The 22,596-nt window shown below is 39.6% G+C and overlaps 1 protein-coding gene across 1 annotated transcript; it reads left to right on the top strand.

Annotated features, from left to right (window-relative positions):
* The first annotated feature begins 423 nt into the window (after nt 1–423).
* On the top strand, nt 424–2,785 carry LOC104445411 (probable glycosyltransferase At3g42180). The gene is made up of 3 exons (XM_018874727.2): nt 424–574; nt 820–1,183; nt 2,076–2,785. The coding sequence occupies exons 2-3, from the start codon at nt 827–829 to the stop codon at nt 2,742–2,744; spliced, it is 1,026 nt and encodes a 341-aa protein (XP_018730272.2). The 5' UTR covers nt 424–574; nt 820–826; the 3' UTR covers nt 2,745–2,785.
* The last annotated feature ends 19,811 nt before the right edge of the window (nt 2,786–22,596 follow it).

Raw genomic sequence — 22,596 nt, 5'->3', positions numbered from 1 at the left:
ATATAGATACATATGTGATCTTACCTTCTCTTCATTGCTCATGTTGAGAAGAGATGGCATCCACTGACTTCCCTTACGCTCAATTCTCTCTTATTCCAGCAATTTGTCTCCTCCTTTTGATCTTTCTCTGTTATTCACCTTTCGATGCTAAACTTAACAATCCCATCTTTTCTCTCTCTTCCTCTTCCACTTCACCTGAGACCAACAACCACACAGGAACACCTTCAGTTTTAGTAAATGGGCCTCGTTCAACCTTAATGTACCAAAGCAGATCCAGACACAACACCAACAAAATCAAAGTGAGTATCGTCATCACTCATGCTGTATTAGTAACTAACAATAATCCCTTTTACTTGATTTCATTTCATTCTGTACTTTTTCGGGTGATAGTAACTTGGCAATGTTTTTCCTGATCTGTGGGGAAGAAGAGTAATTTGGAAAAGATCGAAGATGACTTAGCCCAAGCCCGCGCAGCAATCAGGAAAGCCATTCGGTCCCGGAGCTATGTTTCCGATGGGAAAGAGACCTTCATACCCAGAGGAAATGTGTATAGAAACCCCTACGCTTTTTATCAGTTAAGTTCTCCTTTGAGTTCACTTAAAGTTCAGAGTTTCTATTTTTCACACGGTTGGTGTTAATATTAATCGTGGTAGGTTTGTGTTCAGTGCAAGCATGCATGTGTTTCTGTAAGGGGCCATGGAATCAAAATTTAGATTACCTCACGTTAATTTGATTCGAAATTTTACGCCTTATAGTTTATAGATTCTAACACGAGTCTTATTTCTTTCTTCGCCATTTTTTGGACTTAATTCTGGGCAGGAGCCACATGGAGATGATGAAGAGATTCAAGATATGGACGTACAGAGAAGGCGACCATCCTTTGGTACATTACGGGCCGGTGAACGACCTATATGCCATTGAAGGACAGTTTATCGACGAGATGGAGGACAAGCGGAACCCATTCAGGGCACACCATCCCGACCAGGCACATGCCTTCTTCCTTCCTTTCAGCGTGACCAACGTCGTCAGCTATGTGTACCAACCGATCCTCTCCATCAATGACTACAGGCGGGATAGATTACAGAGGTTCGTGCGTGATTACGTTCACGTTGTTGCAGATAGACATGAGCATTGGAACAGAAGCAAGGGCGCCGATCATTTTATGTTCTCTTGCCATGATTGGGTAAGTATATTTTGTAATTACGCTCCAAAAAGTTTTGCCAAATCGTACAGGAGATGGAAGGATTATGTGTTCAGTGTCCAATTAAACCTGTCGAATCCGCTGAATAACCGTGATTTGAACTGGCCGATCTGCTCGGGTTTACAAAGGACCAGTACTTTAGATACTACGTGGCTTTTATAATGTGAAAAGGTGCCGTTATGCATTGCCTCATTGAATCGATGAGAATTCAATGCAAGTATATTGAGATTCTGCAGAAAACGAAGGTCGGCAAGTTAGATTGGTTCTACTAGTGTCTTTATATCTGAGGACGGCAAGCGGATGGAATATTATACGAAAGCTTTCATAGCAGGGTCAACCTGCATTTATTGTAACTGGCAAGTTAAAAAAATCAATTTCATACTGGTCAGAATTATAATTATATGGCGTGAATTTTTTAAAATATTAAATCGCATATTCATTTGACAGTTTAAATTTTTAGAATAGTGAGCGGTCCCATAAAATGTTATATGACATCAGAACAAGCATCAAGAATTCAAATCAAGATACTCCATTATATTTTTCAACTGTTTGTTGTTTATATTATTCTTCTTATTTTCTTGTTTCATGACTTGGGCATACCTGGATCGGCTTACATTTCAATTGATAGCTGCCATTCAAAGTTTTAACATGTGATAGAACATGTAAGTTCGTCTGACTCAAAATATAGTTAAATAAACTCATCATATGAAAGATACGATAGACAAAATCAATTACAATGTTTTTCAAAAGATACATAAAAAGTTATTTTCTGCGAAATTCACTACTCTTGACACAAAAAAGGATCACTATTCCACCCACTATTTTGAATAGAAATTTCTGACTAATTGTTTGATCCTATTTCATGTTCATGTAGGCTCCTGACGTTTCATCAGCGGACCCTGAGCTCTTCAAGAACTTCATCAGAGTCCTCTGCAACGCCAACACCTCCGAAGGATTCCGACCTGAGAGAGACATCTCCATGGCCGACATCTATTTAACCTACGGTGAGCTCGGCCCGCCTCGCTTAGGTCTTGACCCTCGCAACCGCTCAATCCTTGCCTTTTTCGCCGGTGGAGCCCACGGTCACATCCGAGAGCTCTTGCTCGAGCACTGGAAGGACAAGGACGCCGACGTCCAAGTGCACGAGTATCTTCCCAAGGGCCAGAACTACACTCAGCTGATGGGGAGGAGCAGGTACTGCCTGTGCCCGAGTGGGTTCGAAGTTGCGAGCTCAAGAATCGTGGAGGCGATCTATGCGGAGTGCGTCCCGGTGATCATAAAGGACAGCTACTGGTTGCCGTTCAGTGACGTGCTCAATTGGAGCAAGTTCTCGGTCCGAATACCAGTGAACAGAATAAAGGACATCAAGACGATTCTGGAGGCGATCCCATTTGAGAAGTACGTGAAGTTGCAGAAGCGGGTGGTGAAGGTTCGGCGGCACTTTGAGGTGCATAGGCCGGCGAAACCGTTCGACGTGATTCACATGGCGCTCCACTCTGTGTGGCTGAGGCGGCTGAACATAAAGCTGGAGGAAAGAGATTAGTGAGTAGCTCTTTATGTCCTGGTTCTTGCGTACAAACAATTAAAAGGAGATCATGAAAGTTCGATATGCAGGAAATAATGAAAATTGAGTTTACATTAAAGTTGGCAATATCCGTCATAAGATATCAGGATCAAAATCAATGTACCCGGCTTCGAACCTGAGCTGAACAACCAGTTTCATCAGGGACTCCGGTCTATCAGAAAGGGGAAGGAATATATAGTCCTAGCTAGCTGGTCACTGAAGCAGATATAACTGGACACTATACCCTACGTGAGCAATACTAACGTACCAAAGGTTGATCTTGGACTGACGTTTGCCCGCCCCCAAGAAAGACGGCTGATCAGCTGTATTGCGGACCTCTGCTCACTTTCCTCAGGCCGCCGCAAATTCCAGACTAGGAAAATCTGCCTGACGTGTCCAACTCTCGCTTTGAGATTTTCCGGACTACATGTGCTTCTTGATGCGTGCGTTTAGAGATGTCAACAGGGATCTTACGGATGCTAATGTGATATTCTGTTATCATGCAATGTAATCTGCCGCAATATCTTCCATCTGAACGTGACAAAGCATCGGCAGCTTCGCGAAATCTATGCTTTAGGCGCAGAACGGGGACGTCAGGTCAAGTGGAAGAAGCTCAAGAATCAGCAAGGCTAAAAGTAGACTAGTAATGACATGGCGCTGTGATATGAACGCGGGGAAAGGGATCAATGGTTTTTCTTTAGAATATCCCAGAAAGAATTTCAAAACCACAAGCAAAATTCTAAATTCCGAAGTGTGCATTTGACAATACTGCCGGTTCGCAGAATGCTAATTTCCGTGCCCAAAAATACAGATTTTTTTCGATATTGATAAATTTCAATAAGTGTTTGTAAGCATCTAATAAAAATTGGTAAAAAAAAAAAAAAATTAAGCATCGACATTTCCCAAGTAGTTTGTTGGGGGTAGCATGCCAACATTTTTATAAGATTACCAACTTCTCTTATGGTTTGCAAATTAGCAATTTTTGTACTAACTTACCAACACTTCAACTTTACCAACTCTATGTGAAATTACTAACTGAAACTCATGAAATTTGCTAACTTCTATTTGATGAAATTAGCAAATAGTTTTGAATTCCAACTTTCAATCGTGTTACTTGGCAACGTTTCTCTTTTTTACTAACTAGCATCTAAACCAAAACTTGTTAGTAAACTAACAGGGAAAAAACTGGTAAGTCACATAGATAAATGTTGGTAAATTCATACGAGAGTTGATAAATTCAAAGTATTGCAAGAAAGAAATAAAAATTAGTAAATAATAACCAAATTTAACAAATTAAAGTACTAAACAAATTTCGACAAAAAAAGAAAAGAAAAGCTACCAGATAAACATGGTATGTAACATAATTGATGGTTAGTAACCAAAATTTACTTGGTAATTTAATTGGAAAAATTGGCAAGTCGTTCAAGTAGAGACCGGTAAATTCATATGGGAGTTGTAAATTTATAGCGGTAAGAAAGAAAAATTCAAAAATTAGAAAAGCTGATGATTTCTATACCTTCAAAAAGAGTAAGCGATTTCATAGAAACGTCCAGAAGTAATTCAGCAAATAAGATGACTAGCATCTTTCCTCTCCATTAAATTAGCCTGATCGCAGCCGTTTCCAAAATTTTATTTCGGGGTCTACAAATTTCTCTGATTCTATCGGATCTTAGTGAGGAACGGCTCGCATCTTCATGCATACGTCTCGCCAACTCCAAGGAACTTCCTGCTCGGCTGTACGCAGTTCAGTGCAAGTCGAGGTGGTCTAGTAACACGCTGACTTTGGTTTCAAGCGAAAGGCAGCGAGCTCGAAAAGTCCTTTCGTGATCCAAGAGACTCGCTAAATTCTAGGGAGGATATAGTGGCACGTGAGCAGTAAAATATAATTTTAGTTCGACAAGTTGCTTCGCCGAAATTCTCCTTGGAAAGCACAGATTATGATTTCGAAAAGTTAGCCACACGAGGAAGAAAAATGATTGGAAAAATATAACTACGAGTACACAGGCCACGGTTTACAAAATAGAGGAACCATATGACGGGGCGAAATACTATTGAGTGTCGAAATTGATTCACTTATTTAAAGGCTCTCTTGCAACTTACCTTATCAATTAATATATCAAGTTTGTAAATCTATTTAGGACTTTGCTAGCATAATAGTTTTTTGGCTACTGCGAGGATAATGTTTTGTTGTGAGTCATAAATTTTTGAAGGAATAGGCTCCATAACAATTTATAATTTTTTGTTATTTGATTTTTTATGATCTAAAATAGATTATTATTCTAACAATAGATTATAGATTGTCATGTAATCATTTCTCATCTATTTAAGCATGCTTAACGAATTACATTAGCTATTTTACATATATAGCTGATTAATCGTCTAAAGAGATTATTGAAATTTTGTGCATGAAAAATGTCGGATTTATTAAAATCAGTTCACGGAATTCACATGTTACATAATATTATAGACTAGAAGAGGGATTTAAATAGGTGGCTCTTGCTCGATTGCTGGTAGGAGTTTGCTGAATCATTCAAAATGGCAATTTTGTAAATCAATCTTAGCATATCAACTATTGATATTTACCCATGCTCAATAACCAAATCGGATGATAACATTCAAAGCATTAAGAAGTACCGACAACTAGGTTGTCAGCATCATATGTTGAAGGCATGATAGTCCAAAAAACGGAAAAGAAAGGGTGGAAAATTGCTTCATGACCCTTCTGTTACGATGAGTTGGAAATTTTTAGAGCCAAACATTACTAGTAAAAGTCCACAAAGACCATGACTTCGTCGGAACCATTATAACTCCTACTGATGCACCATCAACAAACATAAAAACCCAAAAGGCCTTGAGTTCTTCTTCTTCTTTAAGAGGATAATAAAAGAATATTACACTTTCGAATGCACTGAATTTTTTCGCAGTATGTGTAACGAATGCTTTGGATGTCGGGAATTGCTTTTAATAAAATATACTTAGCAAGTGTGTTGAGAGAACTCGTTAACATGATAAGACATGGAAGACAATGTTAGTGGGGTCAACATAGTGGTGAGGGATGGATACTTATCGCATCACCCAAGATAAGTGTAAAAATTACTCCACTTGGTGAAAGCAAAGTGAAAATGAAAACTTGAATATGGTGCTTATGACAATTTGATCCCCATGGATTTCTACCAATAAATATACAATTTCTATCAATATATATGAAATGTTTATGAATGAATTGGCAAATCGTTTAAATTTTAGGACAAGATGATATAATAAAAAAGGTTTAGGACTTAATTGACTGCTGTATAATAGATTTAGGGTGTTTTTTTTGGATATTTTCCCCCTTTCTTATGCGCTTTTTCTCTGTTGTAATTGGTGAAGTTAACCCGATTTTTGTATGCTTCTAGATTCGGTTGTGCGAGTTAAAGAAAACATTTCTACTTCTTGGCATGCATGAGATATTCTTAAAAAATTATATTTTAAAGGTGCATGCATATGGAACGAATATAGAAAATTGTCAAAAAAAGTCCTTAGTCTATTGTATACCAATTTAATCCTAAACCTTTCAATTTTATAAATTAAATCCTAAACCTTTTCACATTTTGCTAATTGAGTCCATTTAACCAACATGGCACAATTGCCGTGGATGCCTGCTATACTACGTGCCATGGTTGATGTTAAACATGGATAATTTTTAATAATTTTTTTAATTTTTGTCCCCTTTTTTTTTTCTTCTTCTCTTTTCCTTCTTTCCTTCTTTCCTTATTTTCTTTTCTTTTTTCTTTTTTTATTTTTATTTTTCCTTTTTACCTTTTTCCCTCTACTAGCCACTACTAGAACTAGTCGATGGTTGCCTAAGGTTGCTAGCCTTAGATGAGGATCACTCTCACCAAATCGGGGGAGGACGAGGGTTGTCCTCACCCACCCACACAAGGGCTACCCATGTTTGGCCATGCAAGGGTGATCCTCACCAGGGGCTAGTGAAAGCGGTCCTCGCCAGCCAAAGTGACCCTCGCCAACTAAGGCGACAATCGCCTGAGGCCGGGAACTTTCACTAGTCATTGACAAGGTGCAATAGTGCCCAACGAAGAGATAAAGGAAAAAGAAATAAGAAAAATTAAAGAAAAAAGAAAAGAAGAGAATAGGGTTAAAAAAAAAAAAAGAAAAGAAGAAAAGAGAGAGAGAAAAAAAGGAAAAATAACAATTAAAATATTTGGAAAAAAATTTAAATTTTATTAAAAACTATTCATGTTAATATCGGTCGTGCCATGAAAAATTGTTGAAATTCACATTAGTGTTTTTGGCAAAAATTGATCGGATGGACTTAATTGACAAAATGTGAAAAAATTTAGAATTCAAATTGGCAAAATTGAAAGGTTTATAACTAAATTGGTAAAAAAGCAATATAGATACTTTTTGGATAATTTTGCTAGAACAAATTAAGCTCCATCTATTTTGATTGAGATACTATTGCAAGTTACATAGTTATCGAGCCGACTTGCATATGCATTACAAAGGCCAAGTTCCTCTTCATGCGTGTGGGAAGGGCTTGAACTACTAGACTATTAGGGTGCATTTGGCAACTTGCCAAATAGTAACTGATTATATTATTTTGTTCCTGAGAATAGATTTGGAAAGGAAATTCGTTTGGTAAAATTTTTTATTCCTGCAAATAGATTTGGAACAGAATTAAGGAGTAAAAAAAATTTGGTTCTTTGTTCTCGGTGACAATTCCAGAATCAAGTCAATCCAAATTTCTTGTTTCTTTTTTCTCTTCTTATATTCTTCTTGCTCTTCTTCCTTCTCTCTTCTCCTTCCATCGCCGTTGCCGTTGGCCATTGCTACCATCACCGTCCATTGCCGCCAATTGTCGGCAATTGGTTGGGCGAGGTTTGGCTGGCTTGGCCTTACTAGATCTAACAAGGGTGAGCCTCATCGGTGGCCAGGCGAGCCTTGCCTGGCCTAGGTGAGGCTCGAACTTACCCAAAACTTGCAAGGTTGAGCTCACTCAGCCGCCAGGTGGGACTCGACCTCACCGGGCCACCATGAGGCTTGCGCTGCCCAGCTAGGGGACGCTAACCTCGTGATGGCCCGGTGAGGTTGAGCCCACTTGTAGCTCGGGCAAGCTCGACCCAATCTTGCCCAACTACCGACGAGGCTTGGCCGACGAGGCATGACCTTGCTAGGCCCGGCAATGCTTCGCCGAGGTTGTTGGCCTTTGTCTGGCTAGTCCCCGATCACCCCAAGGCCGGCGATTGGACCAGTGATTGGCCAAAGCTTGAAGAAGAAGAGAAACAAAGAAAAAATAAAATAAAAGAAAGAAACAAGTAATAAAATTATTAAAAAATTAAAAGAAAATAGTTTGGATTAGAAATTTTAAGGAAGATAGCAAACGTAATTCTATTTAGGGAATATAAATTTTGGGCAGTTCCCAAACGCCTTCAAATGCTTAAAAATTATTCCCAGGAACAAAATAAAAAAATCATTTTTATCAGAAATTATTTTCGAGTATAAAATGTTTACCAAACACGCCCTTAGTGACAATTGACATAAACAAGCTTGGCTCAGTTTAAATAGGACTTGGTCAATGAAGTCTTTGAAGGACCTGTTCATTCACGAAAGATCATTGAAAGAGTAAGAAAGCAAGATGGATGAAATGTTGAATGCAGAACAAAACGTTGGATGTAGAATAAGGGGCTAATCATCTTGATACCGACCTATTTAATAGTTAGAATTATTTATATACAGGTTAAATTCAAGCATGATCCATTCACTGACTGTTGATTATACATACAATTTGAAACAGCATGAAGGATAAGCTCCATGCTATTTAAGAGTCATCCCATGGGGGGCTGGAAATCGCCGTTGCGATCACAAAATGTAGGATAGCAAGTTTACGAAAATTTACCTTAACAACATATATTTCTACGCTAAATGTTCATTATGATTGACGAGTTACAAGTAATGTATCTTATTTCATCTCAGCTATTAATTATTATCCTCCTCATTCTTTTTTCTCGTAAACATTGGTAGGCAGCATCTGCATTAATCTTAGTAGGAGCTTGCCTTAAGGAACCACGCTCACTATCCTTCCTATCACTGTCTTCAGCATCTATCCCTTGCTGCTTTCGACTTCTCTTCAGAATGTACCCATCAATTTCAATCAAGTTTTTAAAACAGATGGATTATTTAAATGATATTTCACAAATCTTTTCCAGCACGAGACACTGCTCGATCGACTTCTGTGAATTGTGCAATCATTATGTGAGGCCGCCCAATTATATGAACTTTCTGTCTAAATACGTACTGCATGAACGATTTTTAGATAGGAGAAAGTCAAACATGATGCGTCTAACGTGGCCTTTTTCGCTGCAAAAAGTACACGTACACAACAGTGAGTGTATAATCAGGAAAGTGGAGAAGACAACGTGTCAAAATTGCTTAATCAATTATTTTTGTATTTGTATATATAGCTCTCTGCCGTCATACCTTGTCATGCTCATATCGAGAAGATGCCATCCATAAACTTCCCTTATTTACAGCTCCTTCTCATTCCAGCAATTCGTCTCCTCCTTTTCGTCTTTATCTACTACTCTCCGTTCAATGGAAATCATGATAATGCTATTTTCAATCTGTCGTTTGCAGTTAATGGGCTTCTCTCGACTGCCATGTACAAAAACAGCTCCAGACATAAGTGTTGTCGTGTGCATCAGTGTGTTATTCATTTCGCATTACCAAGTTACAACGTCTATTGTAATGCTTGTGGGTTAACGAGGGAAGTTTTTCTGGTGCATGGAGAAGAAGAGTAGTCTAGAAAGAATCGAAGACGATTTGGCTCAAGCCTGTGCAGCAATTCAGAAAGCCATTCGGTCCGGAGCTACACTTCCAATGAGGAAGAGACCTTCATACCCAGAGGAAATGTGTATAGAACCCTTACGCCTTTCATCAGTTAAAAACTTCTGCACTGTAGAGTTCACTCAAGAGTACACAGCTGTTGTTTTCTATATACGGTTTGAGTATATATTAGTCTCCATGATTTATGTTAAGTGCATGCATGCATGCCTGACAGAGTTTTTCTCACCTTAAATCTGGGCACATTACTGGGGCAGGAGCCAAATAGAGATGATGAAGAGATTCAAGACGTGGGCATACAGAGAAGGAGATCAGTCTTTGGTCCACGATGGACTGATGAGCAACCTATGCGCCATCGAAGGCCAGTTCATTGACGAGATGGAGGACAAGCGGAAACCATTCGGGGCTCGCCATCCCACCCACTCAAGAGCAACCTATACGTGTTTTGTTATCTTGCATACAATCTGCACGATATCTTTCCATCTGGACATGACGAAGCACCAGCAGCCCCGCCAAATCTTTACTTTTGGCGCAGAACGGGGACATCAGGTCAAGTTGAAGAAGCTAAAGAATCGGCAAGGCAAAAATGTAGACCAGTAATGACAAAGCGCTATGAGATGAATGCGGATAAGGGATCGATGGTTTTTCTTTAGATTATCCGAGAAAGAATTTCAAAACCACAAGCAAAATTCTAAATTTCAAAGTGTGCCTCTGAGAATACTGCCAGCTCGCATAACGCTATTTTCCGTGCCCAAGAATACAGATTTTTTTTCGATATTTATAAATTTCAATAAGTGTTTATCAGCATCTAATAAATATTAAACAAATTAAACAACAACATTTTCCAAGTATTCTGTTGGGGGTAAGATACCAACATTTTTATAAGATTACCAACTTCTCTTTATGGTTTGTAAATTTGCAATTTTTGTACTAACTTTTTTTTTTTGGTAAGTAAGTAATTATTATAAAGGTGGGGGAGGGGGGGGAACAAACAGAGGATCGGCTTCAAAAACTTGTGATGGTTTTATATGATGGGCCTAAGTTGGCCCGTCCGCCCATGTTGGGCCTGAAAGCCCGGCCCACAAGATTAGGGCCCATGGATGGAGGGATATGATGAAGGGGTACATTTCTATTTTGGAGGGGACGTATATAAGGGAGGAAAGAGAGAGAGGATGCACCTTTTGGTATTTTTGTGCGTACGTTTCCTCTCCCTCTCCCTCCAAAAGAAAAACAAGCGCTAAAGGCGACGCCGTCTTCCCTTCAAGGCCAATCGACGTCATCGGATCGAACAAGAACGGTTTTCTCTTCCTCTTATTGGCGTCGGTGTTTAATCTGTGGCTAACAAGGTACGCTCGATTCCGTGGTGTGCTTTAGGATCGGTGATACGTGTTTTTCCCAGGCTCGTCTTCCGCATTCGTTTTAGGGGTTCAATTTAGTGTCGAATCCGTTTTTTGGGAATTCGATAATCCCAACAATGGTATTAGAGCCCTAGTTCATGTTTTTCCCGACCCCTTTCATGTTTATGAATGTTTTTGATTGATTTTTCGCGGAATTATTCGGCCGAAACCAATCGGGGCGAAAAATCCCGACACACGAGCACTGTTCATCCTTTTTTTTTCGAGTTTCCGTAAGTCGAAATCAATTTCTGATGGCATAGGGTGAAAGAACTCGTTGAGACGATTCCGTCGACGGGTCGACCGCCGCCAAACGACGCCACATGCACCCACACGCGCGGCCAGAAGCCGTTGCGTGTGGGCGCCATGCGCTTGAAGCGCCGGCTTGGCCAACGCGTGCACCACACGTGTTGGTCAACGAACCGCACGTGCGTGACGCCGCCGGCGCGCAACCGGCACGCGCCGGTCGGCGAATCGATGCGTGATGACGTCACCCAACGGTCATTAACCGCTGGGATGACGTCATCGCCGGCGACAGTTGGCCGGCCGACGACCCAACCCGACCGGCGAACCGACCCGACCTGAGGTCCGATCGGTCCGTCCATCCGACCGGCCCGACGACCGACGATCGTTGACCGTTGACCGTTGACAAAAAAAAAAAAAAAAAAGGGAAAAGAATGTGTTTCTTTTTCAATTAAGTCTATGTGGATTATATGTGATCCCTTATTTGTTCTACATTTGTTGCAGGAACAATGCCTCCTCTAAAGTTGCGCACACCTATTCGCGCAATTACCGATGAACAAAAGGAAAGGCTTTCTAAGTTGATAGCTGAGCTGACGGATCATCGATGGGAGAGTGGCGACTTAATTGATCACATCCTTGAAGTCAACGGGAAAATCCAACGGGTCATATGGAATGGTCGTCCTATGCCACAGTCTGAGATGGTGCGATTTTTCATGAATACCCTTCCACCAGAATGACAAGGAGCGTTGAATCGCATATGGGATGTCAATAAAGCTGCCTCATATAGGAAAATTGTGGTGGATTTTATAGATGATTATTATTGGATTGTTACAAGGGAAAAAATCAAGAAATTAAACAAAAAAGGATATTTCCCAGTTCGTGTACTAACTTGGTGTTAGATGAAGAGGCTGGTTTTTGTTAAGTGTGCTTTATGAATGTCTTATGTAATGTTTACTACCTGATTGTTGTTGATGTAGCAACCGATATGTTAGTTGTATTATGTGAAAGTATTATTATTCTATTGATATCAAATATTATTTGCTTTCTTATTATTGTTGGTTGTCAGGGTAGTTCATAGAAGTTTTTGTAGCTTCATAGAATTTATTTTGCATAAGACAATTATATTAATGATAGTTTTAAGTTATGATTTTGGAGGATGATTGGAAACATAGTGACCTTTTGATTCCTGAAACCTTACTTGAAATTGTTCATTAATATGATGGGTCTCAGTAAAATGGATGCATAAATGATAGGCATTAATAATTTGTGCATATATGTTTGATGTGTTCAGATCAATGGCTTCAGCCACAAAGAGTATAGTTGTCGAGCTGAATAAAGGTGAAAAACTCAATTGTGACAACTATGAAATATGGTACATGAAAATCCAATTGTGCTTGAAGAGCAAGAGGCACTAGAAGCTCTTAACCTAACCATCGTAGAACCTGAAGAAGGAAACACTGCATAGCACAAGAGAGATAAGGAAGCTTTTGCTGCATGGAAAAGAAAGAACTCTCTTGCTCGCATCACGTTGCTGAGCAGCATGGAAAATGACGTCATGCGAGAGTTTAGGCGTTTTGACAATGCCAAAGAAATGTGGGAGGCATTGGCAGCAAGATTTGGTCATACTTCGGTGACGGGCGAGGCAGCTCATTATTAGGTTTGACTCATATAAGAAGCCTCATGGTCAAACCATGAAGCAACATCTTAGAAAGATGTCAAACATGATAAATGAGCTGAAAGATGCTGGCCATGTCCTGACAGATGAGCAGCAAGTGCAAGCAATGATTCATTCCTTACCTCAGAGTTGGGAGCATATGAAGGTGCACCTGACTCATAATGAAATTATCAAAACCTTTGAGGATGCAATGAGTCATCTTGAGCTGGAAGAGGACCGCTTCTTGGCGGCTAATCCGGAAGCTGAACTATGTTATGCTGGTTCTAGCTCACATGGAGCTTCGAGCTCCAAACGTAAACGTCCTAACTGGCTTGATAAAGGGAAAGGCAAGGAAGCAGGTCATTCAGGAAAGAAACCCAAGCTTAACCAACATGAAAGAGGAAAGCGTCCTCGAATGAAGAAGCTTGCAAGGGTGAAGTGTTACAACTGTGACAAGAAGGGTCACTATGCTCGCGACTGTCGTGAGCCAAAGAAGGTAAACACCCCTTGTACTTTTCAGAACTTTACTTTTGTGTCGAGTTATGTATTCTTGACTAAGTCTAATCTTTTGTGGACCGTAGATTCAGGAGCGACAGACCATGTAGCGAAAGATAGAGAATCTTTCGTGGAATTCCGACGAGTACCAACTGGAACTAAGTGGATCTATGTGGGAAACAACTTCAGAGTTGAAGTGAAAGGAATTGGCACCTACCAACTGAACATGCGTGGTGGACGCACTTTATTCCTACATGATGTATTGTATGCTCCGAAGATTCATCGGAATTTAGTGTCTGTTTTGGTGTTGGTTAAACTAGTAATAGAGGTGTGGATTTGTTTTTGGATACAAATTACTATGGTTGTGGTTTTTTTTGGATGGTTTCATTGTATTAGATATTGACTATGTTAATGCAAATGTTTGTTATTCCCTTCTTACATTTCTTAATTCGTATGATAATGATGTAAATGTGTGGCATCCTAGACTTCGTCATATTGGCCAACAACGTATGAATAGACTAGCCAAAAATGGCTTGTTGGGAAATATTGAAAAAGTCGATTTGCCCATATGTAAGCATTGCCTAGAAGGGAAAACGACAAGCAAACCATTTGAAAAAAGGTAAAAGAGCTGAAGTTCCTCTGCATTTAATCCATTCTGATGTCTGTGGTCCTATGAATGTGAGAGGAAGGCATGGGGCTATTTTTCATAAATTTGAAGCATTAAGTTATTTCAAAAGGTTTATGAACCTGGTAGAAAATCAATTAGACAAGAAAATAAAAGCATTGAGATCCGATTGAGGACGAGAATATTTATCTGATGAGTTCAGAAAATTATGTGATGAAAAATGAATAGAAAGACAGTTGTCTATTCCATATACTCCTCAACAAAATAGTGTTGCGGAGAGAAGAAACAGAACCCTACTGGAAATGGTTAGGTCCATGATAGCGCATGCTAACTTACCTATCACTTTTTGGAGTGATGCGTTGTTAACTGCTGCCTATATACTTAACCGGGTGCCTTTCAAATCAATTACTTCCACTTTATATGAGTTATGGACAAGTAGAAAACCGGACTTAAGTTTTCTTAAGCCATGGGGTTGTGCTGCCTATACTCATGAATCCTCTCACAAGTTTGGGAAATTGGGTCCCAGAGGAAAGAAGAGTATTTTTATAAGATATTCGGAACACTCGAAAGGGTATGTGTTCATAGGTGAGCAGGAAAGTGGGAGTATAACTGAATTTGAATCACGGGATGTTACATTCTTAGATGATGAATTTTCTAAGAATGGTGAAATAGGGAAGATTACTCCCTATTTGAAACTTTGGATCAAGATAATGATATTAATGGAGTTCGTCCAAGTGGGAGTAATATGAGAAGTGATGAATTGAATTCAACTCATTCTCAATTACAACCACATAATGAGACGACATCATCATTATCTAATCCAAGTGGGAGCATAATGGGGGAATGATGTGCAAAGTGTACAATCTCCCATACGGCGAACAAGTCGTCAAAGTATTCCCCGTCGACGTTTTGACATTGAAGGGGAAACTTTTATGATTGCTCCGCAAGATGAGGATGAGCCAAGAAATATTAATGAGGCTATGAATTGCCCTAGTAAGGAGAAATGGATTCATGCAATGGAAGAGGAAATGGAGCCAATGAAATCAAATCAAGTCTAGGAACTGGTTGATCTTCCAAAAGGACGCAAAGCTATTGGGAACAAATGGGTTTTCATAATAAAGTGAAAGGCTAATGGCTCGATAGAAAGGCATAAGGCTCGCTTTGTGGCGAATGGGTATAATCAACAGGAATGAATTGATTATGAAGATACATTTTCTCCTGTAGTGAGATTTACCTCGATTCGCATTATTTTGGCAATAGTGGCTAGTATGGATCTTGAGTTACATCAAATAGATGTAAAGACTGCTTTCCTCAATGGAGAATTAGAGGAAGAACTATATATGGAACAACCTGTTGGTTTCATAGTGAAAGGCCAAGAAGAAAAGGTATGTCGACTTTTGAGATCGATATACGGCCTTAAGTAGTCATCGAGACAATGGTATATACGTTTTCATAATGCCATAAAGGCATATGACTTTACAATGATAGGTGAGGATCATTGTGTATATATCAAAAGATCCAATGATCAATTTGTGATCATATCATTATATGTTGATGATATACTAATTGCCGAAGCAATATGGAGCTTGTCAATCTTTTGTCAAGAGTTGGTTGTCTTCCAACTTTGAGATAAAGGATATGGGTGAGACTGCATACATTCTTGGAGTTAAGATTTCAAGAGATCGTTCGAAGAGATCGTTTTCTCTTTCACAAGAAACATATATAAACAAGGTTCTTGAACGATTTCGTATGCAAGATTGTAAACTCATAGACACTTTTATTGCAAAAGGTGAATGATTGAGCCATAGACTGTGTCCAAGGACTCCACAAGAGAAGGAACAAATGAAACATGTTCCTTATGCTAGTGCTGTTGGGAGCTTGATGTACGCTATGATGTGTACAAGACCTGACATATGTTTTGCAGTTGGAATGGTGAGTAGATACCAATCCAACCTAGGTCCAGCACATTGGAAAGTCGTTAAGAGAATACTGAGGTATCTGAAGGGAACTGCTAATTACAAGTTGAATTACCAAGGAAAGGATCTGCGACTTGAAGGCTATTCAGATACTGATTAGGGAGGAGATTTAGATGAAAGAAAATCTACCTCTGGATTTGCTTTCTTACTGAACAATGGCGCCATATCGTGGAGTAGTAAGAAGCAAACATGTATAACCTTCTCCACGATGGAAGCAGAGTTCGTGGCATTATCAGCAGCGGTACAAGAAGGAGTTTGGCTTAAGAGATTTTTGGATTATTTAGGTGTTATTGAGAAAGCCGCAAATCCATTATTGGTTAACTGTGATAGCTAAGCAGTTATAGCGTACACTAAAGATCCAAAATATTATGGCAAGACCAAACATATAGATACCAAGTATAACTTTGTCAAAGATATGGTTGCACGAAAGGATGTGAACTTACAATACATATCTACGCATAGAATGATAGCTGATCCTATGAAAAAGCCAATACTTAGAGATATGTTTTGTGGTCATGTAAAATCTCTAGGATTGCATAGAGTCTGATGTACTGGATAGTAATTTTCCTGAGTTGTTCACATTTATGAACTTTTGTTTTTCATTGTTAATGCCTATGAATCTTTGTTTGATCTTTATGCATCTTAATGCTCAGTGCATTACTTTAAGTTGAGAAAGTATGTCGGACATATAAAAGATTAGCCTACTCACACGGGTAATCGCCTTTATTTACTGTGTGATAAATAGATGAGAGACTATTTTTAAGCTTGTTATCTAGGTGATAATCGAGAGCTCAAGCTTAAAATATATTTGTCGCATTAACTGGGTGTTAAGATGATGACATAATATTTACTATGTCCGAAAGTAAAATAACCCACATATTTTACTTTATCTGTCTATGATGCCAGCTATGAGTTCTGATGAATTTTTTGTGAATGAGTAGATACGTGAACTCAAGTTAGACATTTGGTATATCTGAACTATCATCTGTACGGTATTGAAGGAAAAGACATACGCTCCATGGGAAATGAGTTAATACCGTAATACGTATTTCATACTACGCATGCATGAGACGACCAATAAGAGTGGCAAAAGTTTGATCTCAACTTTTATGCCGTGTGAAACTCTTGAGGAAAATAGTTCCTCAATTTTAGTGCCCTCATGACTTTTACTTATTCTTAAGGTTTCTATTTAGTGTTTGCTATCTTAGGATGTTGCCAATGGTCATAAGTTGATTCGATCTAATGGGACATTTCTAGAAAAGCAAGCTGAACTGAAATTGAGAATTTGAAGAAAAGAGGAAGATCGAATATGGATAATCACATTCTAAGTTTTGTGTTAACTGGTCGACCAATTATGACTGTCTTTGAGATAATCATAATTGTGAATACAATATATATATATACATTGTTTAAAAGAGATCAAGAGAGATATAAATGTGATCGATCGATCTAGGGTACTGCATACTAAATCTTCTCAGAGTGTGATGCCTATTATGAGCTGCTATATATTCCTAACAGATGTATAGCAACGAGCTCTCAAAGTATGCTGGTCCCACGGATTATTCACTAGTATGAATGTTGAAGAGAGATAAAGAGAATCCTATTCAGTCCATCATGTGCGAGTGGGAGATGATGGTTTTATATGATGGGCCTAAGTTGGCCCGTCCGCCCATGTTGGGCCTGAAAGCCCGGCCCACAAGATTAGGGCCTATGGATGGAGGGATATGATGAAGGGGTACATTTCTATGTTGGAGGAGACGTATATAAGGGAGGAAAGAGAGAGATGACGCACCTTTTGGTATTTTTGAGCGTACGTTTCCTCTCCCTCTCTCCCTCCAAAAGAAAAACAAGCGCTAAAGGCGATGCCGTCTTCCCTTCAAGGCCAATCGACGTCATCGGATCGAACATGATCGATTTTCTCTTCCTCTTATCGGCGTCGATGTTTAATTTGTGACTAACAAGATACGCTTGATTTCGTGGTGTGCTTTAGGATCGGTGATACGTGTTTTTCCCGGGCTCGTCTTCCGCATTCGTTTTAGGAGTTCGATTTAGTGTCGAATCCATTTTTTGGGAATCCGATAATCCCAACAACTTGCATTGAAAAGAACAAGCTCAAATGAGTGAAAGGAAGCCGGGCAAAGGCCAAGCGGCCAAAACAACAAAAGCCAACAGGCAAAAGCCAAGGCAAAGATCGTAACCACCAAGAGCGAACTGAGACTACAAATTGAAAATAGCTGGGTCCACCTCCCGAAGCGTTGCAATCTTCTATTCCTCGGAGAATCCTCCACATTTCTGAAGGCACAAGCCTTGTCTTTGACAACCTTCATGAGATGCTTCTTCATGGTAGAGATAGAAATCTTCACACCTTTGAAGAGCATATCATTCCTATTCTTCCACATGATGTGGCATAGAGCTCCAAAAGAAAACTGGGTGATGCTCTTATTAAAGTCCTTGTCCGAAAGCAAGGTCGAGACCCAAGTAAGGGTATTCTCCCATGGATTATTCCTCCAAGGAAGACCACATCTAGTCGCCCAAAAGAAGGCAACACCCGCAGTAACACGGCATCCAAAAAAGAGGTGATCAACCAAGTCGCACCTCGTTACAAAGGGGCGAAAAGCAGCTTCGATCCTACCTTGAGACATGAGAAGGGACTGTGTGGGCAGCCTCCATTTGGTGATGAGCCACGGATTTAGTTGGTGCCGAGGCAGGATAGCATTGTTCCAGATGAAGCCATGCCAATTGACTTGATCCTTTTTCCTTCGAATAAGCTCCCATGCCGAGGCCACCAAAATTTTTCTGTGAAATTACCAACCTGACGACTTCTATTTGCAAAACTTACCAACAATTCAACTTTCCGAATTTTCTGTGAAATTACCAACCTGAACTAGTGAAATTTACTAACTTTATCTGATGAAATTAGCAAATAGTTTTGAATTACCAACTTTCAATTGTGTTACTTAGCAACATTTACTTGTTTTTAACTTACTAGCATTTAAACCAAAACTTATTAGTAAACTAATAGGGAAAAAAACTTGTAAGTTAAATAGATATATGTTGGTAAATTCATATGAGACTTAAATAATGTAAAGTATTTTTAAGAGAGCAATAAAAGTTAGTAAATGATACCTAAATTTAACAAATTAAAGTACTAAACTACTTCCGACCGAAAAAAAACTACCAAATAAACATAGTATGTAACTAATTTGCAGTTAGTAACCAAAAATTAGTTGGTAATTTAATAAGAAAAAAATTAATAAGTTGTTCAAACAGAATATGGTAAATTCATACGAGAGTCATAAATTTAAGGCGTTGGTAAGAAAGAAAAGTTTAAAAATTAGAAAATCTCATGATTTCCATACCTTTAATAGGAGCAAGTGATACGTGGTTTCGTCAAAGCTGGAGGCTGCATACGATTCCTCAGAGGACATTGTCGCTTGCTGTGGGGTCGATGCTATCCTGCTAATTGCTGTCTTCATTCTTATCTCTTAATTTGGTGCTACGGGTTGGTTGCTTTCTACTGCTGCTCGGCTGTTTCAATTCGTTGCAGCTGGGGCTGCACCCGGTTCCTAGAGGGTTGTTGTCACTTGCTGGGAGGGTCGTTACTGCCTTGCTGTCTTATGTTGCCGCTGTTTGGCTGCTTCTTGCTCCCTAGCTGGTGCGGCTACACCAACTCTAGGAGAAGCCTTTTCCTTTCATTGGTGGCCACTGCTTTTGTTGTTTTGTTGCCGTTGTTTTGGCTTTTAGTTTCTGCCCTTTCTTGGGTTTTGGTTCCTTTTCTCGACACCCTTCCATTCGTTATGATTTGTTTGTTATCATGAGTGTAAATTCTTGGTACCGAGTTCTTGCTATATAGCTGTACAACTTTTTGGTTAAAAGTTAATATATCTCTTACCTTTACCAAAAAAAAAAAAAGTGATTTCATAAAAGGCTTGATAAGTTATTCAGAATATAAGGTGACTAGCGATTTAAGTTCACACCCAATGAATAGCCGTTCTTGCAAACCTACTGAAATACTCCTTAGAGCCTACTCCGACACTCTAGTGTGGACTTGCAACTTGTCGATAGGAGAATCAGCAACACCTAAGAAAACTACTATCAATCTTCATGGTAAGTTAAGAAGAACCGCATGAGGTTCCCAAATGAAATATCTGAAAAAATCTCTAACAAGTAAGAATGAGTGGACCGAGCCAAAACCCTAGATCATCATGATCACTTGGGGGCGTTGGCGTGCAAGTTCCAACGAGCGGTGACGGACTAGAGCAATGGCAGAGGCCAGAGCTACGATGACAAAAGGCCTCCCGTGCCTCTTGCCTTGCCTCGATAAGGACAACGCCGCTCTTACCCAAGGCTCAGGCTATGCTGCATGACTGTAGTCGTAGCGCGTGGGTCACCTAGACCCTCACCCTTATCAAGTGAGGGTCAAGCTGTCTCACGTAGCCATAGCAAGGATCAAACGACCTCGTCAAGCAATAGCAATTGTCATGGGATTACTGCGGTTATCTTATTCTCTCCATTAAATCAGTCTAATCGCAGCCATTTTCAAAAATTTACTTCAAGATTTGCAAAATTTCTAATTCTATTGCATCTTAGAGAGGAATGGCTCGCATCTTCATGCATATGTCTCACCAACCCCAACGAACTTCCTCATAGGCCATACGCCGTTCAGTGCAAGTTGAGATGGTCTTTATTCTTTTGTGATGTTTGGTTAATTTTGGCACGTGACTTTGGTTTCAACCCAATGGCAGCGAGCTCAAAAAGTATTTTGGCGATCCAAGAGACTCAATAAATTCTAGGGAGGATATAGTGGCAAGTGTGCAGTAAAATAAAATTTTACTACAAGAGGGTGTTTCACTGAAATTTTGCTAAAAGAACCGATTAAGTTCCCTAGGAGTTGCCAATTTGAGGAAGAAAAATAATCATAAGATACCGTGACTATAAATATACAAAGAACAAGTTACAAAATTGATGAATCAAATGATGTGATGGAGTGTTATTGGGTGTTGAATATAATTCACCTATTTAAAGGGCTCAGTTGCAACTTACCTTATATGTTAATATACCAAGTTTGTAAATCCATTTTAGCACGCCTAAGGATTACATTAGCTAACTTGAGGGGTTTTATAAATATGGCTAATTGATTGTCTAGACAGATTATTACAATTTTGTGCATGTACAATGTTGCCTTGATAAGGACATCGCTGCTCTTACCCGGGCTCGGGCTACACTGCACAACCATTGTCATAGCGAAGCGTGGGTCACCTAGACCCTTGCCCCCACCAAGCGAGGGTCAAGCCACCTTGTGTAGCCACGGAAAAATCAAACGACCTCTATAAGTGATAGTGATGGTCACAGGATCAACGCGGGTGTCTTTTTTCTCCATTAAATTAGCTTAATTGCAGCTGTTTTCAAAATTCACTTCAAGATTTACAAAATTTCTAATTCTATTGCATCTTAGAAAGGAATGAGACCTAAGTAAGTCCTTAAATTGTTTGGTCTGGGCCTCTTGCGGACCTCAGCATCCCTAAAACACCTAGAGGGTATTCTTTCCCTCTAAGGAAGAAATTTCCCTTAGGGGAAGAAAAAAATATAGAGGGGAAGTAGGGGGTTGAGGCATGTGGGCATCTACACGTTAAAATAAGAAACACAATCTTGTCAACTTGTCAATGATATATTCTTTGGACAGGCGGGGCGGCCCTCAATCGAAGCTTTCGCACTTCTACTTTGTGGTGAGGAACCCTGGAAACATCCAAGGATCCATGGGATCAATGCAGGTATCTTTTATCTCCATTAAATCAGCCTCATTGCAGCAGTTTTGAAAATTCACTTCAGGGTTTACAAAATTTCTAATTCTATTGCATCTTAGAAAGGAATGAGACCTAAGTAAATCCTTAAACTGCTTCCTTTGCACCTCTTGCGGACTTCGGCATCCCTGGATGTAAAACACCTAGAGGCTATTCCCTCCATCTAAGGAAGAAAAAGATACAAAGGGAAATTGGAGGGCTAAAATGTGTGAGCATTTACATGTTAAAATAAGAAATGCAATCCTCTTGTCAGTCTGCCAAAGGTATATTTGTTGGGCAGAAAAGACAGCTCTCACTTGAAGCTTTCGGATTCCTACTCTATGGTGAGGAACCCGAGAAACATCCAAGGATCCATGGATCAACGCGGGTATCTTTTTTCTCCATTTAATCAGCCTAATTGCAGCCGTTTTCAAAATTCACTTCAGGATTAACAAAATTTCTAATTCTATTGCATCTTAGAAAGGAACAGCTCGCATCTTCATGCATTTGTCTCACCATCTCCAAAAAACTTCCTCATTGGCTGTACGTCATTCAGTGCAAGTTGAGATGGTCTAGTTTTTGCGATGACTGGTTAACTTAGCACGTGACTTTGGGTCAACCCAAAGGCAGCGAGCGCGAAACGTATTTTCGTGATCCAAGGGACTCATCAAATTCTAGGGAGGATGTAGTGGCAAGTGTGCAATAAAATAAAATTTAACTGTAGCAAGTTGTTTCATTGAAATTCTCCTAAAAAACAACCGATTAAGTTCCCTAGAAGCAAAAACCACTATAGCTCCATTTAAAAGCTCTCCCCCTCTCTCTCG

This window comes from Eucalyptus grandis, chromosome 8, assembly GCF_016545825.1.
Source record: "Eucalyptus grandis isolate ANBG69807.140 chromosome 8, ASM1654582v1, whole genome shotgun sequence".
NCBI lineage: Eukaryota > Viridiplantae > Streptophyta > Magnoliopsida > Myrtales > Myrtaceae > Eucalyptus > Eucalyptus grandis.
The sequence above is the reverse complement of the archived record's forward strand: the minus strand, read 5'-3'. Positions and strand labels throughout refer to the sequence as shown.